This window comes from Orcinus orca, chromosome 8 (genome assembly GCF_937001465.1).
Source record: "Orcinus orca chromosome 8, mOrcOrc1.1, whole genome shotgun sequence".
NCBI lineage: Eukaryota > Metazoa > Chordata > Mammalia > Artiodactyla > Delphinidae > Orcinus > Orcinus orca.
The window spans coordinates 30,376,292-30,392,922 of record NC_064566.1 but is presented as its reverse complement, the minus strand read 5'-3'; the positions used below and the strand labels follow the sequence as shown (position 1 = coordinate 30,392,922).

Below are 16,631 nucleotides of genomic sequence, written 5' to 3'. Positions count from 1 at the left end.
CAACTAAGCCCGTTCACCACAACTACTGAGCTTGCACTCTAGAGCCTGCGAGCCACAACTACTGAGCCCGTGTGCCACAACAACTGAAAGCCCACACCCTAGAGCCCGTGCTCCGCAACAAGAGAAGCTACCGCAATGAGAAGGCTGTGCACCACAACGAAGAGTAGCCCCCGCTTGCCACAACTAGAGAGAAAAGCCCACACACAGCAACAAAGACCCAACATAGCCCCCCAAATTAATTAATTTTTTTTAAAAAAGATATCATCAGTTATCTGTGTCCCCCCAGCACCAAGAACAGTTCTTAATACTTAATAAATGTGTTGAACAAATTAACTTTTAAAATAATGACTTATTATCTCAATAAGTATTACTTTAGAGTTGAAAGATTACTGAGTCCATGAACCATTATACCAATATTAGTAGCTCTCAGAAAATAGCTTGAACTGATAAAATTATTTGCACAAAACCTTTTTATTCACCTCTACAAATTAACTGCCTCCTATTATACAATTTCAGTAAAGTACTGGGTCCTGAAAGACTGGACAATAGACAAGGAAGAAGTATAGGAAATCTTACCATCTGACAAGCATAAGCCATAAGCAACACAGTCAAAAGCCTCATTAAATATTAAAGGTTTACGTAATCAAAGAAAGGACCGTCTACTCTGATAATGTGCTTCCTCCTGCTTTGTTTTGTCAACATACTCTGGAGGGCTACCAATGGTGCTGGGCAACTCATACAACTAAATGTAACTGGATTTCTTCCATGTTAAATGGAGAATGTGAGCCAGATCAACTGTCTTCTACCAGTTCTTAAAAGAAGTGAACTTTTAAGAAAGGAAAGCAAGTCAGAAAAATATTAGCATAATTTTGGTTATGATTTATGTAGTTGAAATGCTGAACAAATAATAAATAGATATCAGGTCTCTAAACATGTACCTGTAAATATATGTATGTATATTTAAATATACATATGTATGTATTTATATATTTATTGGGGACATATGTATGTAAATATAGGCTCTTTGGTGCATGGTCCATACCACACACAAAACTTTTGGTACCACTGCACCAGAGACCTTTAAGATTTAGAAGGGTCCAAATCTACATTCTAAGGAGCTGAGAACACTTCAAGCAGAGCAGACAGATTTAACCTCTCCAAAACTAATTCCTCATCTATAAAACAAGCAGTTCATGATATCCACCATACACAAGATAGATAAACACCTGAATCTAGGAAGAGCACTAAAGGACACTGTCATACAACCCACTCAACCAAGGAACCCTGGTCTGAAAAAACAAGATCCAACACCCCATCCACAAGACCTCATTTCTTACCTGTGTGCCCTCACACCCTGGGGTTTCTCCATCTCTAAAATGCAGAATAAAAGCATGTGCTTTAGAGGGCTGATGGGAGTATTACATAGATAACGCATGCAAAGGCACTTCACCTAGTACCTGGTACTCAGTGACATTTATGATTTTTAGCATCTATGTTCATAACAAGATGAGGATGATAGTTTATCTGAACGGCAAGACAGACCATGAAGAGGCTCTTCATGACAAAGAATGCAACTTAAGTGAAATAAAACAGCAAAATGCTTCCAGAAGAAGACAACCTGTAGAGTTACCAGGTAAATGACTCTCCATGATGGGACTGGCACATTCCAAATCAAAACTGTGGTCACAGATTCAGTCATGAACAGCCCTGCTGCTAAAGGAAAGAGCACATAGATTGAAACAGGAACCCATCCAGTCTGTAAAATATTAACAGCTTAATAAACATCAGCTCACCATCCAAAAACACAGTATTCAAGTCAACTGAAGAGTACCAGCTAAATTAATACCAAGTTGACTCCATGAAATGCCTTGGGGGGAAAAAAAGGCTCATGGGTGATTCACTTTTATGCTGACTTCCCTATAAAAACATCTTCAACAAGAGAGGCAGGAAATTCCAGTGAGTGAAAGGGGGCAACTATATGGAAACCATCATACTGCACACTTTGCTTTTTAATTTACTTCAGTGTTTTGGTTTAAAGAAGCACATTCAGAAATTTGCTCCTTAAGAAACAAAAAGTGAGTATGCTAACGGATCTGACCCTCATATACCATCCAACCGAATTCCAGAAAAGAAAAAGCAAGCTAAAAGGCACACAACTGATATTTACTTTCCTGACACAGAAAAACACTATTAACATAGAAAATGATGTGAAAGTTTTCAAGGAGATCAAGTCATAGAGACCTTTTAAAAAATTCTGCTAGAAATAAAAGATAACTTAATTTTACCCAGTAAATTGATTTTTGAACGTAAGTTACTCCTGAATCAAGGCACAGCACCCCACTGTATGTACACATATATTGATACACGTGCATGCTTTTTCGGGATACTTTATTTTCAGTTCTGATTTTTTTCCCTGTAGTAACCTGTCGCTTCTCACCATTTCATTTGTCACTTTAACCTTATCCTCTTCTGAAACTGTCAGCTCTCCATGCTAACTACAGAATGGACAAATACCGAACACCAACTACCACCCACTAACTGGGATGTCATCACAAGTTACCTAACCCTTTCCAATCTTTGTTTGCTTAGCTGTAAAATGGAAACCATGCCATGTGTAACATGCCAAACACACAAGTAGGCCTAGCAATTCCTCACCAAATTTCCATTTTTTTGAATCAGACTTTCCAAACACAAACACACTAACAATTCAAAGCGTTTTCACTGTCAGCAAAATGCTCCACATTGGTATCACTTCTACACGAGTCCTTCAGGCATCATGGTTAACTGCCAGGTATCAAAAAGAAGGCTGGGGCTTCCCTGGTGGCGCAGTGGTTGAGAGTCCGCCTGCCGATGCAGGGGACATGGGTTCGTGTCCCGGTCTGGGAGGATCCCACATGCCGCAGAGCGGCTGGGCCCGTGAGCCATGGCCGCTGAGCCTGCGCGTCCAGAGCCTGTGCTCTGCAATGGGAGAGGCCACAGCAGTGAGAGGCCCGCATACCGAAAAAAAAAAAAAAAGAAATATTACATACTGACCTACACAACAACATGGTAGAATCTCAAAAGCATTATGATAAGTAAAAGAAGCTAGGCACAAGACTACAGTCTGTTACTTTCCATTTATGTGACATTCTGGTAAATGGAAAACAATATAAGAGACCCAAGGTAGAACACAGATCATCAGTTGCCAGGGACCAAGGGTGGGGAGAGAGGATGACTACAAAGGGCACAGGGGGGAGTGATGGAAATGTTCTAGATCTCGACAATGGTGGTGGTTAAACTCCTATACACATTTCAAAACTGTACACTTATAAGGGTGAATTTTTAAGATTGAGAGGTTTAAGGGAGTTCTCCCTATGAATCAGTAGTTATAAAGGTCAGTTAAGTAGTCAAAGAAGGAAGATGGAGCATTGGAGATTATACGAGTTATTTTAGAAAACACATATGGAGTCACTAACAGAAAGTGAGGGGCTCAAATAGGCTCATTCGTGAACAACTGTATAACCAAAGCTTTTTAAAATGTAACCGTACAAATTTAAAGGAAATCTACCTATAATCAAGAACTACAAAAGGAGTTACTCTTATAAGAAAACGTGAGAGGCAGTAATGTCTATTAGCATGTTGTTTTACAGCTAATGTTCAGTAATGATACCAAGAACCATCAGAAATACCTTCTAGATGAGATGCATATACACATTTAAATATTTGGCTATATCTGGGACAAAACAGGAGCTCACCTCCTTTTCAAGCAATCATCTACTCCTGTCAAAACCAGCCCGCATGTCTAAGAAACAACAGAACTAGAAATTCAGGCTAGGGTAACTTAAGGGTTGGAAAGGACCCTGATGAAATGTATGTCATTATTTCCTCCGCCAAAGTCATGAATCTTCTTATCTTTGGTGTCATAGGGTTGTTTTTTTTTTCCTTCTCCTTCTGGAATGCCACCTCAGCCAGGGTGGTGCCAAGGGCAAATTCCTTTAATGCAGAAAAAGACCTGAAGAAAAACAGCAGTTGATTTACCCCTCTGTTCCACGTTCTTGGCCCTCTCCTGCCACACCTGCTGACAAGCCTCCACACTGTGGATTCAGATGCCACAAAGCAGAGCCGTTAATGCTAGCTGAACTGAAACCAAGTCCCCAGTAGAAGCTGGTGCTACGCAACAGAAGCCTTAAAGGTCAGCGTGGCAGGGCTTGGCTAGCATGAGAATGATCAACTGACCTCCTTCTGCAGACTGAAAGGAAGATAAAGATAAAGGCAGACAGTCCTAAAGGTACGTTTTATCGGGAATCAAGCATCCTTGTCCCCAACTTGTGTATCCATCAAACACATGCCACATATCAAACTTGGGAGCACAGCCTCGAAACGTCCTGCATATACACACACACACACACACACACACACACACATTCCCTTTGGTGAAATAACTGATCAAGCAGGAAACCCCACCATGGAAGCAGGTCATACAAACTTAATTCAAATTGATATTAGAAACTGGCTTATCCAAAACACGAGATTTCCTTTCCACAGAATGTAACAGGGCTTTGGAAAACACAGTCTGATTGCTAACAGCAGGGCCTGTGGTTAGCACACAAACTTGCCAACCTACCATGAAGGATGAAGCCTTCTGCTGCATGCCCTCACAACCCCAGACTGTTTGCAAAGGGCAGGAATGAAATATTCCATATGTTTTCTTTGTCAGTGACATGGCTATTGAAAGCAAGGCCATGGTAGTCTCCCTGCTGAGGGACTGGGTCAAGCTATTCATGTGTAACCAGGCAGATGTCAAGATGGTAATGGGAAAAACATCTCAAACATTTTTTTTTTAAGAAAGAGACCCAGGGTAGAAAATGCACAACTGTATCTGAAACACTCAACCAATCTAAATAGGTCCTGAGCACTCTTGCATGTTAGCTGCTACTCTGAATTTACAATTCATTTTCAAATCAGAGCTGAATCAAAACCCAGAAAAGTTTTCAAGCGTTCTGAGAAAGATTTAACTGTGCTTACCAAGAATGTCATGTAACTTTTGAGAAATATGAAAGATTTTAAAGAAAGGATTTTAGTTCTAAAGTTACTTCAAGGATAATAAGCTTTTCTTTATCCACAAAACACAAGCATTGGTCTCAAATGTAAAGAAAATACACAGGTATCCAATAACCAGTATAATATCATTTTCAAAGTACTTGAAACAAAAAGTTCTCCCATAATCTGCATATTGCTAGAAACAAGGTGATATGAAGAAACAAGAACTCAGCTAAATTGTCAAACCTGAGCTAATCTTATCCATCCCCAACATGGAAAGTGATGAGAAACCGTTGGGCACTCACTGGCATGAGGCTTCTTAAAGAGTTAAGCGTTGTCTCATGAAAATCCTCAGTGTTCCAAAGTCTGGAAGTAGAAAATTATTATCTAAAGATCACACTGACACTGTCTAAGGTCACGTGCCCGTTTGCTGTGAGGAGAAGCAATGCGTTCCCCTATTAGGGGAGCGTCCTTCAACTTGACCAGCCATCTCAGGGAAGCAATGCCCAGTCAGAGACCAAGGCAAGAAAGCATGATTTCCTCCAAGCTCTCTTCTCTAGAGAAACTGTAACTCCCCACCACTAGGCTTTCTTGTTAGAAAGGGAGTAGCACCACCTGTAAGAAGGAATCTTGATAAAAACATATGCATTAGTCTTTCTCCACCAGGATCTTTATGGTTTTCTGAATGAAAAGTCTACCAGATGAAGAGCCTTTTTTCCATTAGCACAAGGGCTCACTGTGAAGTCTCCAACAGGCTATAAACCTGATATACATTCAAAGAACCAGAGAAATAGAGTTTAGAATTTTAAATCTAAGTGACTTAAAGGGATAACACACATAGACAATTGCTTAGTCGCTCCCCAAAGAAATGAAAACATAATGTAATGGGTCCTTGCCACCACTCAAACAGGTCATGCTAAAGTTTCCTACATGTGACCCTTAAAGTCAAGTGACCTCTTCTTGCAGATGGAAAAGACAATGTCCAAAGGGATTAAGTGACACCTTCAAGCGCACAGATTTAGGACCTCAGGGGTCTTGATTCCTTGGGCCACACTCTCAAAAATAAAACAACTTCTGAAGTCCTGTTCATAAAAATAGGCGCATAAAAAGAAGACTGGAGCGTAGATAGTGACATAAAAAGCTGGATTATGCGACCACGGACTCAAAATGACCTTGGAGAGAACAGAAGGCCAACAAGAAAAAATTTTCTTTCTTACAAAGTTAAGAAAACATTAAGATTTTAAGACAAACCCCACTAATCAAATGAGATGAACTAGCAGTAGCACAGAATGGATGAAAACTGGGATTATGATAAACTGCTAAGTATCAGTAAATCCATGTGTAATCTTTTAAAACATGATACTAAAATGTTAAATGCATTGAATACTCCTCTCTTAACTCTGATCAAATTGTATGAGAATTCTGTACATGCTTGATGTGAGATAAGGAGAGCCTGAAGAGGACCCAAGGGGCAATGATCAGATTCGGAAAATGCAAAAGCTGGATTTAGCGCCTAAAACAGAGAAGCGTGTGAACAGTCTTCAAGAACATTAAGGAACCTAAAGGTTAATCAACAGTATTTGCCTTCTCTCCCCTCACCTCCATAGGAGTTGCTAGACTTCGGGATAGAGTTCTTATGGTGTCAGTAAGGTATTCAAGACAGAGAATAGTGCCGATTCTCTGGAGATTCTCAGGCAAAAAAAGAAGCACCCTGAGATGGCTTCCACACACGGGAAGGGTGACAACGTAGATCGCAGTGGTGGCAACCACAGGTCTCCTCTCTCCTGAGAAAATCTAGTCTGCCAAGCCCTTCTTGTATTATCCATACTAGTCGTATATTTTCTCTCAGGGCCTCTTAGCATGAAGCTTACCCTGTAGGGAAATGGGAAAAAGCAGAAGTTAAACAGCATCATAGCCCAGTCCCCAGAGTTTTAGAGAGAAGACTGCCAACTCGGAAGCATACCTCCTACCCTGCACTTCCCAACAAGAAAACGTGAATAAGAGTGAGATTTCTAACGGCCATCTATCTACCTCCCTAGGAAAACAGCTCTAATCAAGCTCTTCAGGGGAGCCTGGAGGTCACCACTTGCATTCAGTTATGCTGCGGCTTGTACTGAGAGCTCCACATGGGCAGTCAGAGCCCGGGCGGAGTGGGCAAGTGGGATCCCAAGCAATCCTAGGTGCATTCCTCAGCCATGCTTCCCACAGAGCCAAGGGAAAGGCGCCATCTCCCTGCCAAAGTTAGGTCACTCTACTCGGGAGGGGAAATTCCCCCAGAGAAAACTTTCAAAATGTACAGGGAACAGGGAAAATCTAACTCATGATTTTTCTGGATACCACGCTCTGAAATCTGATTCGAAGAGCAAAAATATTCTGTTGCCAGTGTGCACTGAGATTTTCATTCTTTTAATGGTCAATTTTATATGTAAAACTTTGTTTAAAAAAGGGGGGGCTGCATTCTCCTAGTGTAAAAATAGAGGGGGGAAAAAAACTAGCTCAAGGGGCTTACATAACTTTTTACTTATCTTGACTCGGAATACTTAAATACAAATGAAATATGAAGGATAAAGGGTCATTAGATATCCCGTAATATATTAAATATGCTTTCCCCACACATGTTTTCTCACTAGCACAGACAACAGACCAGCCCGGGATCTAAACGTATACCCAGTCTTGGCCCAGCTGCCTCCCAAAATATCTATGGTTTACATTTCCTTACAAGGATATTCTTATATTCTTAATGGGCCAACGTGTTGCCACAGAGGCTTGGTTCAGTGCTTTTCCCATAAAATCTTTCATTACAGAAAAGCTAAGAGAACTACCAAAATATGTATTTTTTAAATGTTCATTTCTGAAGCCTACACTCTTAGATGGGCATTCCTGAACCCCAATCACTTGCATCTAAAATAAGAGATGCAAAATGCAGAATGACAATTCTTGCTGTAGACTTACTGCAGGGGCAGAGGGGGACCTGGCTGGCATGCTTTTTTGACTATTAAAATATGTAACAGTAACAAAACGTGCTTTAGAGACTAAAAACAACCACCCATTCAGAGTTTTAACTGCCTGTACATGACACAGAATATTTCTATATTTCTACAAATATATATATATTTGTATATTTCTATACAAAGTTTAATAACAAATATTTGTCTATGGGTGGGTGAATCCAGAGTATACTACTACATAATTACATCTTGCCATTTAAAGGGGGTATTTGAGTAGTAACTTGCTCAAGTCTTTAGAAAGTTGAGATGTTACTAAATGTATATGAACTAAAAAATCATTTCTAAACTCAATTTTGTACTCACCCAATTTCAGACAATAGAGCCCATACCCGGCCTACAGTTTGTTCACCAAGTGTTGAGACACAAAAGAAATGTAGAAAGGCAGACAAATTAGTCATTGTGTAAGAGTACTGATTTGCTAAATGCCCTAGGTTTTTTTCTTCACTGACAGAATTTAAAACTAAAGCATTTTATTATCCTCAACGAATCTTTCGAAAAACTACACTTCACTGAACAAAATTGGGGACAAAGTTATCCATGTCCTTGTATATACAGGAAAACAAGCTTTGGGCATTGCCCAAAACTTGAAGGCTTCAGGAGGCAATTAAAGAGCAATCTAGATAATACATTTCTAAAGACAAAACCATGAACTCTCATTTAAAAATAATTAAAAGCAAAGCTGTCTGATCAAGTTACATTAGTTACGTTTCTCAGAGTTTAAGGCACATTGGGCAGGGTTTAACCTGTAACCCAGGTATACTGATAAATATTGTGCTTTTATGGAAACTTCTATCTTTTTTATAGAGAAAAAGTGGAAAACGGTCTTAGAAAAATTTCAATGAGTCACTAAAGGATTCTTACAACTTCACTTGCTTGATAGTCTACACAGATTCAGAGAGATTCAAAGCAATGAGAGCCATTAGTCACCAATATGCATTATTTCCTGACAAGAAAAATGGAAATAAAAGGATAAGCACAACCAAGGAGACCAAAAACCAAAATCCAAACTTGCAGGCTGTCAGTGCTTTCCGCCATTATAAAGATGACTAAAATAAGAATTTGAGAGATAACCTGACAGGGGCCAAGAAAACGCCCAAACTTGCCTGGATCCACCTACTAGTACAGAACTTTGATCTTCCCTAAGAGATTAAGTTGTCAAATGTTACCTTACGATTCACGTAAGAGCCAAGTGCCTGGACATTAAATGCTTGTGATACCATAACTGTCATTAGCATTTAGCTGGACTGAAAATCATAAAATATTAGTGGTTACCACAAGCCTTCAGGAGCCTCGAATGAGAATCACTGGTTTAAATCCTGGGTAGAGCTCAGACCACACCCAGCACATTGTTGCCTTCTGAGGCAGGTTCCCCATGCATACATTCCAGTAGAGGTGGACAACTGGGGAAGTTTCCTGGGTCAGGGAGGGATTTCAGGATTGAGACACCTACACTATACTTAACACAACACAGAGGATGGGACAAACATATGGGGAAAAAAATCGAATTAAACAGAAAGAAAACTTTTGGCAATAAGACTTGTTTACTTCCTTGTTCTCAGGTGAAGAAGCCAAGGCCCTGAAGGGTTAAGTGTGTCACCACCTCAAGGTCACTCGTGTGATTTATTGACAGATCTGGAAACCAGCTCTCCATATTCCCAGCAGAATGCTCTTTCTTCTCTTGTTTAAAGAGAACCCAGCAGTTCACTAGTTTGTAAAATAAACGACCTGTACCTAAAGATGTTCATATATTGGCCTTGTTTAGAACAAAGTTCCCTGGTATATAACACAAATACTTCTCTAGAAAGACACACCGCAGAAAATAAGCTAACAGTGAAATTTACAGACAGTAACTTACAGACATCAAAATATCAAAACTCGACCATCAAAAAAGGTATAAACATTTAGCCACTGATTACTGACCTGCCAGGGAATACAACTGACACTGGAGGAAATAAGAAAATACTTTCAAATAATACTATTAAAAGAAAGGTGCTTGGAGTCGTGAAAAAAAGTATACCTTAGGGAAGAATCTGAGATGATGCTTCCCAAAGAAGAAAAAGCAACAGATTATTTTTTAAAATCCTTCAAAGCCCCTCAGGTAACCATCAGTTCTATATAGAAAGCTTGCTAACCTGCCCGTGTACAAGATACACACACCGTGAAGGCTGCAGAGATTATGACTAATTATATGGAAGTGAGGACGTTGAGTAACTTTTTGTACAGTATCCAAATTACTGAAACAGAGTGATTTTAGTTTCCAAGTGTGAAGCCATACCAACAGGAAACAAGCGGGGCTATTCTACCCCAGCAAAGCGCCTTAGCTAGTCATGCATTCTGTAACAAGTCTCCATGGCAAATTTCCTAACACACACTTCTAAACACAAAGAACTCCTCCTCCAAGTGAGTGGCAATAAATAGGCTTGTGCAACTTCAACAAGATGGATATTCAGATACTTCTGGGATCTTTTCACGAGAGTAGTCGATCACTATCGTCACCTTGCCATCCTAAAATTGTGTAAGAATTATAAATCATAGAATGTCTGGAAGCTACAAGCAGCCTTACATAGAATCTAGTGAATCCAATGACTTCATTTTCCAAATGAAGAAACTGTCACCAAAAAAACAAACAAAAAAAAAAGGTAGAATGACTCGCCCAAGGCCACACAATTACTCAGGGGCATGGTGAGGGCTCAGACCTACCACCCTCTCCACAAAGCCACAGAAACAGCCTTTATAATCCTAAAACTATGCACCAGACATAACCTAGCATGCGGAAATTTGTAACCCCCGTCTACAAGTCTCAAATTTTGTGACAGTAACACACAAACCAGAGGACACACGTTCACTATCCCCTCCCCACCACCACCATGACTTCACCCCTTTCTCTCTCAATCAAGAATCTTGGAATGCAGGTGATTAAGAGGGACCTTATTGGCTCTAATGGGGAATAAACTTGAACCCTTCTGATTAAAAGTACACTTCAGAATTTTAATACTAGTCGGAGTACTTCCTTTAAAACACCTCAGGGTGAAATGTGACAAGCCAGTGCACTGTGACACAGGATCAGGAACTGCCGCTGCAAAATATAAATAAGCACTACAGGTGCAGCAAACTCTGTGAACACGGGAATCCCATCAACAACACTGAGGATTACATCTGACTCTGCCCCCAGACTCAGATAAAGCAGCTTTCAGCAGGAAATAGACACTGTTAGGCTGAACAAGTTTAAACGAGCCTAAAGGAGAAAAAGCAGGTATCCTCTCTCTGGGTTCTCAGATCTGGACAAAAAGCTAAATGCTGAGAATGCGGAGTTTGGCAATCCCGCGTGGGAATGAGGGCTGAATTCCAAGCCCCAATCCTGCCCCTCAGTGTGGCCTTAAGTCCTTATTTATTCACTGAAGCATTAAGCGCTTCCTTTGTACCGGACTCTGGACTCCAAGTTGAGTAAAATAAAATCCCTGCTCTGTCAACGAGGAGTCCCAATGTGGGATGTGTACACACCTGAGTGAGGTGAAGGTAAGACACCACTGAGGAATGACAAGAAAATAACTTCGATTAATAATTAGTCTCATCTTTTTGACTTCTATTTTTGTGATTATCATTTTATGTATAACTAAACAGGCCTTGGTGCCCATGCTCCAGAAATTAGAAATCAGTGGATCAAAGTTTGGGAACCATGGATCTAGTTCCTTGATGTGTACCTGTGTTCCACCAAATCTGTGATGGGACAGCAAATCAGAAGTACTAGCAAAGAGACCTTGGGTGATTCCAAGGTGTCTTATAAGATCAACTGGAGTGGGCAGATCACAACACCCGCCCCTCTTCAACATCGCTTTTGAGATCACTGGTTTCCCAAAATGCAAATACACTGCCCTTGAAAGGCCCTTTACAAGGGCTTGTCATTATAACATATACTTTTATTTATTTATTTATTTATTTGCGGTACGCGGGCCTGTCACTGCTGTAGCCTCTCCCGTTGCGGAGCACAGGCTCCGGACATGCAGGCTCAGCGGCCATAGCTCACGGGCCCAGCCGCTCCGCAGCATGTGGGATCTTCCCGGACCAGGGCACGAACCCGTGTCCCCTGCATCGGCAGGCGGACTCTCAACCACTGCGCCACCAGGGAAGCCCTATAACATATACTTTTAAGGGTGAAATGAAGAGTGTTCAAGTGAAATAAGGAGTTATCAGGAGGTACAACTACTCTACAGGTCACGAAGGGAAAAAGAAAATATAACACATTTGCCCACCACCACAGCTCAGAAAGTGCTAGGATGATGCTAGTTTAGGCAATCTGATCTGGACTGGTGCCAATTATTTATCTGTTTCCCAAGCCACGAACAGTCACTTATGTAAGGCTCAAGATTGAGAATATAGCATTTCACTACCTTTGGTGAATTCTAAAGAAAGATGCCTGATGCTCTATAGCGAGGAGCGTGCTCTCATAAAAATAAAAATTTCTTTGTGGTTTTTAGGTACTAATGTAAAACAGCCCTCTTCCTTATAGGGCAAGTCTACACATTAAAACTCAAGGAATCTGCTAAACAAGGTCTTTTCAACTGGTCAAAATAGTAAAAGTATGCTTTTCTCTCTTGGACCTGAAAGAGATTTCAGGGAAAGCCACCTCTCCTGAATGAATTCCCTAAAAGTATGAAGAGGTCTTGGGGAAAAAAAACAGCCCCTTCCCCTCTACCCAGTCTTCCTTCCCTTACTTCTCCCCACTCCCACACAAACTTTCCCACGTAGGGTACCTTTGTGGGCAAATTGCTCGTCACTGCAAAGTTAACTTTTTTTTACTGAAAAGTTAAATTTCACCATATTGAAGGACAATGACTTCAAATGTGTAACTAAAACCTGAGACAAGGGGAAAAAAAAAAGAGAAGGGGGCTGGCGGCCAAAGAATGAGACAGGTTCCAAGTGGCCACAAGACTCAAAAAAACCCCACTGGCAGAGGGCAGGTAGAACACCTCCCACCAGCCACCTGGAAACAGCACTGCTCTGGCCTGCACAGAAAGGATCTCTTCACGGGGTCTGTTATTCCTTTCACACTGTCTATTTCTAAGAGGTCCCTCTCAGCAGCTGTAAGGTAAAAGGAAATTCCCTTTACCCAAGGCCTCTCAGAATCCCTTCCTCTCTCAAACAGTTCTTTCACTGCCCTTGATTTAATCTGGCCGCACAGCACAGCAAGGCAGGACAGGAGCATACACCAAACCCTGCACGCAGTTACCCTATTCTTTCTCTACTGGTGCCATCTGCCAACACCACAGCCAACACCTATTTCAGAGTCTTCGTTTCTAAAGCGAATGTCTAAAGCTCTCCGTCCCCGTTTGTGGAGGGGGGTTTTGGAAGTCAGAACCATCTGAGTGACTTTCCCAACCTCAGGCAGCTCAAAAGAAAAGTTCTACTGGTTAAGGAACAGCAGAAAACTGCTCCCTTTTGGGACAGGCAGAGCTTATGCTCTGGAACTTTCATTTTCCTCCAATATCCTGTACTTCAGGTCAGCATTCCTTCTTTAAAAGGCCTTGCTGGGTAAAAGTATTTCACCCAGAGAAACCTGCAATTTCCCCCCCTCCCTTCTCCGTTGTTTTCGCCCGGTTTCCCTGCGAGCTCCAGAACCCCAGGTGTTTGCTGGTGAGTCCGGAGTGGAACTGGACTGAGGTGCCAGGTCGCTCCCACCCCTGCCCCCCGCCCCGGACAGGGCCAAATGGGAAGGCCATTCGCCCCGACTGCGGTACAGGTGTTTTCTTCTCCCCACATGCTGGAACCCAGAAGGCTCCAGGTGCTTCCCCACGAAAATTGCCTCGGTCTCAGACTCAGGCCAAGTTCTAGCCGCCCTCACCCCTGCCGCCTGCAAAACTCTTGCCAGCTGAGCAGGGGCCCGCGGGAGAAGAGAAAGTCGCGTGAAAAGGCTGCCAGGGGCAAGTGTTTCCAGATTCCTCCTTCCTCCTCGGCCCCACATGCACTTGGGAGTTGGGGGAGGGTGGTGGTGATCGTGCCCGAAAAGTCTGGGAAAAAGAGCTACACGGGTCTCGGACCCGGACTGGCAAAGCTTGTGAAGCTCGCGGCGCTGGAGCGGGTGCCAAGGAGGTGACGGCGCCCCCCTCCTCGGGACACTGGGGATGGAGTGGGATCTGCCACTGGCTCCGCCCCCCGGAACCCCCTCCGGCGCCCCCTCCGCCCGCACTCACAGCGCTTGGGTGAAGGCGCTGAGCCCCTCGGGCACGGCCGTCAGCCCCTTCCCGGAGCAGTCCACCCGACGGTCGCCGTCGCAGCTGCAGGGCGCCGCGCAGAGAGGCGGCGCCGCGCCGCTGGGCTCGGCCGAGCCGCGCAGCCCCAGGGCGAGGAAGCAGAGCAGCCCCAGCGGGCCCGGCATTGCTGCGGCCGCCTCCAGCGCCGGCCTCTCCCGCGGCGCCGCGCCTTCGGCGCGCCTCTGGCGCCCTCCGACGCCCCCCGCCGCCCTGGGCGGCAGGCCTGCGGGCTGGGCCGGGGGCTCTCCTCTCTCTGCAGTCGCGGGGGCTCGGCCCCTTCAACAGTCCGCGGCAGCAGCAGCGCAGGGACGCGGCGCTCCGGAGTTTCGCCCTACCCGCTGCTCCATGGAAGCGCAGAAGCAGCCCCGTTCCTCCAGCGGCTCAGGCCAGCCGGCCGGGCCGGGCGCAGCTGCAGGGGCCGCGCTCTGCCATCGCACCCGCCTCCCGGTCCCCGGCCTCCCGCCGCAGCCGCTCTTCAAGGTTGAGGAGCGCAGCCTTCAGCCATGCCGGCCCCTCGCCACAGTCCCCCGCCCGGCTCTCGCACAAACACCCGGGCTCTTTCTCGCTCTCTCGCAGCCACAGCTCAATCTCCTCCCGTCCTTTTCCCTTCTAGGGTTGCATGCTCGGGTTCCCAAGCCCCCAGCCGCTGGGTTATGCAAATCACTTAGGTACATGCAAAACTAACCCGTCTCCTGGAGCGCCATTGGCCGGGGGAGGTCTCGAGCTCATTACTATGCAAAGAGAGGAGCCGCCATTGGCCGAGAGTGGGACCAGAGGGGCGTGGTAATCGGGCGTGAGTGACAAGGTGGTGGTGATGGTGGTGGTTCGCGGCAAAAATCCCTGCCTTGGCTCGATTTGCGTGGCAGGTTGTGGATCGAAGGTGGAAGCATCCGAAGACTTAGAATCTGGGTTTTCCCTCCCCCACTCGTCGTCTTCTCTCTGCAGAAATTGGATCTCCTAAATTGGATGACCTGAAAAGTAGAACTTGCCTCCAGCATTCAGTTAAGTTTCAAATGACTCTCCACTGTTCCAAATGGCGAGGACTTTGGGAGCTGTGCAAATGGAAGAAAGATTTTGAAGAGGAGAGAAAAGATTTCTCTTAATCTGACATAAATATTTGAGTTTTAGCTATATACTAAATTAAAACTCTGTACCCCCCATCCCCCAAGCGCCTCTCACTTCAACTGACATCTTTGTATCTACCTTGATATGCACTTGATAGCTAAGTCTTAGCAATTAGCCATCCACCATACAGAGTTTTGGTGACCGCAACTCAGATCGCTTTCTCATCTACTTTAAAATCCTAGAACACAGGAATCTTGTTAGGGTCAAAGGAGGTGATGTTTCTGAACACTGGGCAATTTCTCCAGACAGCTTTTGCTGTCATTTGAGTTCTAGGTAACTACCCTTGAGAAGCCAGCAGCAACTTTAGTGTTAGGTAATTATCAGCATTCCTTCGTCTTCTGGACTTTTGTGGCTTAATAGACCCCACGTTATTGTTATCATTGTTTGTACCAAATACTGCTTTATGGGCACCTCCTTTCTTGCTTTCCACTGTGCCTTTGGGTTATTTTACTCTATTTTGAAGACATTGCCACGAATACTTTAAATTAAGGCAGGCTGGGTTAAAAATGTCACTGTCATCAAGTTGATTACTCATGTCATGTAAGTAAAATTAAAGAAAATGGAAATAAGTTGATGCAGACCCAAGGAGTTTAAAATGAAAATTTTCCATCATATTTACATTCAGGAGTTTATTTTAAAAATAATGCCCAGTTGGGCACATGACTAACATACAATAAATTTATCCACACGCTTGAGAGTCAAATAAATACAGATATGCCTTGACTTTAAGTTTTAGGAATGACCTATTTGCTCTAATTGTAGGTTCGAAAGAGAAATTAAAGGTAGGTGGACAACCCTACCTTTTATAGATAAGAAATCTGAAGCTTGCAGATGCTGTGCTCTGCCCAAGATCATCACAGAACAGCTCCTGGGCTCCTGGTTCCTTGTATGTTGCCCTTGGAGGCTTCCCTAAATTGGTTTCCATTGTCTAAATCATTTCCATTATTTTCTAGCAACTCTCATGAGCAAGTGAAGAGAAAATTGTTAATTTCATTTCTTTATTTGATTCCTTTAATGTCTCTCTTTCGTAACAACACTGGAAGATGACAGAATTTCTCTTGCCAAGGTATCACTATCTTCTGCTGTTTTTTTTATAACAATTATATATTATACTGATTGACTTTAATTTGTCCAAATAATTCATTTCCTTTCTTTTAAAGTAGTGGTTTTTAAACTTTAGTTAGCATAAGAATCACATGCAAAGCTTGATTAAAACTGAAAAGTGTCTTAA

At 43.2% G+C, this 16,631-nt stretch overlaps 1 protein-coding gene across 4 annotated transcripts in view; it reads right to left on the bottom strand.

Moving 5' to 3' along the window:
- LGR4 (leucine rich repeat containing G protein-coupled receptor 4) overlaps window positions 1-16,631 on the bottom strand; it is a 111,189-nt gene that overhangs the window by 82,516 nt on the left and 12,042 nt on the right. For 3 of the 4 annotated variants that reach the window (XM_004263937.4, XM_033409668.2, XM_033409660.2), the window contains exon 1: window positions 14,216-14,925. The exons of the other annotated variant lie outside the window; for it this stretch is intronic. In XM_004263937.4, coding sequence (XP_004263985.1) covers window positions 14,216-14,400 — 185 coding nt within the window. In that variant the 5' untranslated portion in view covers window positions 14,401-14,925. Of the gene's footprint in view, window positions 1-14,215; window positions 14,926-16,631 lie in introns of those variants that run through there. 4 annotated transcript variants of the gene reach the window in all.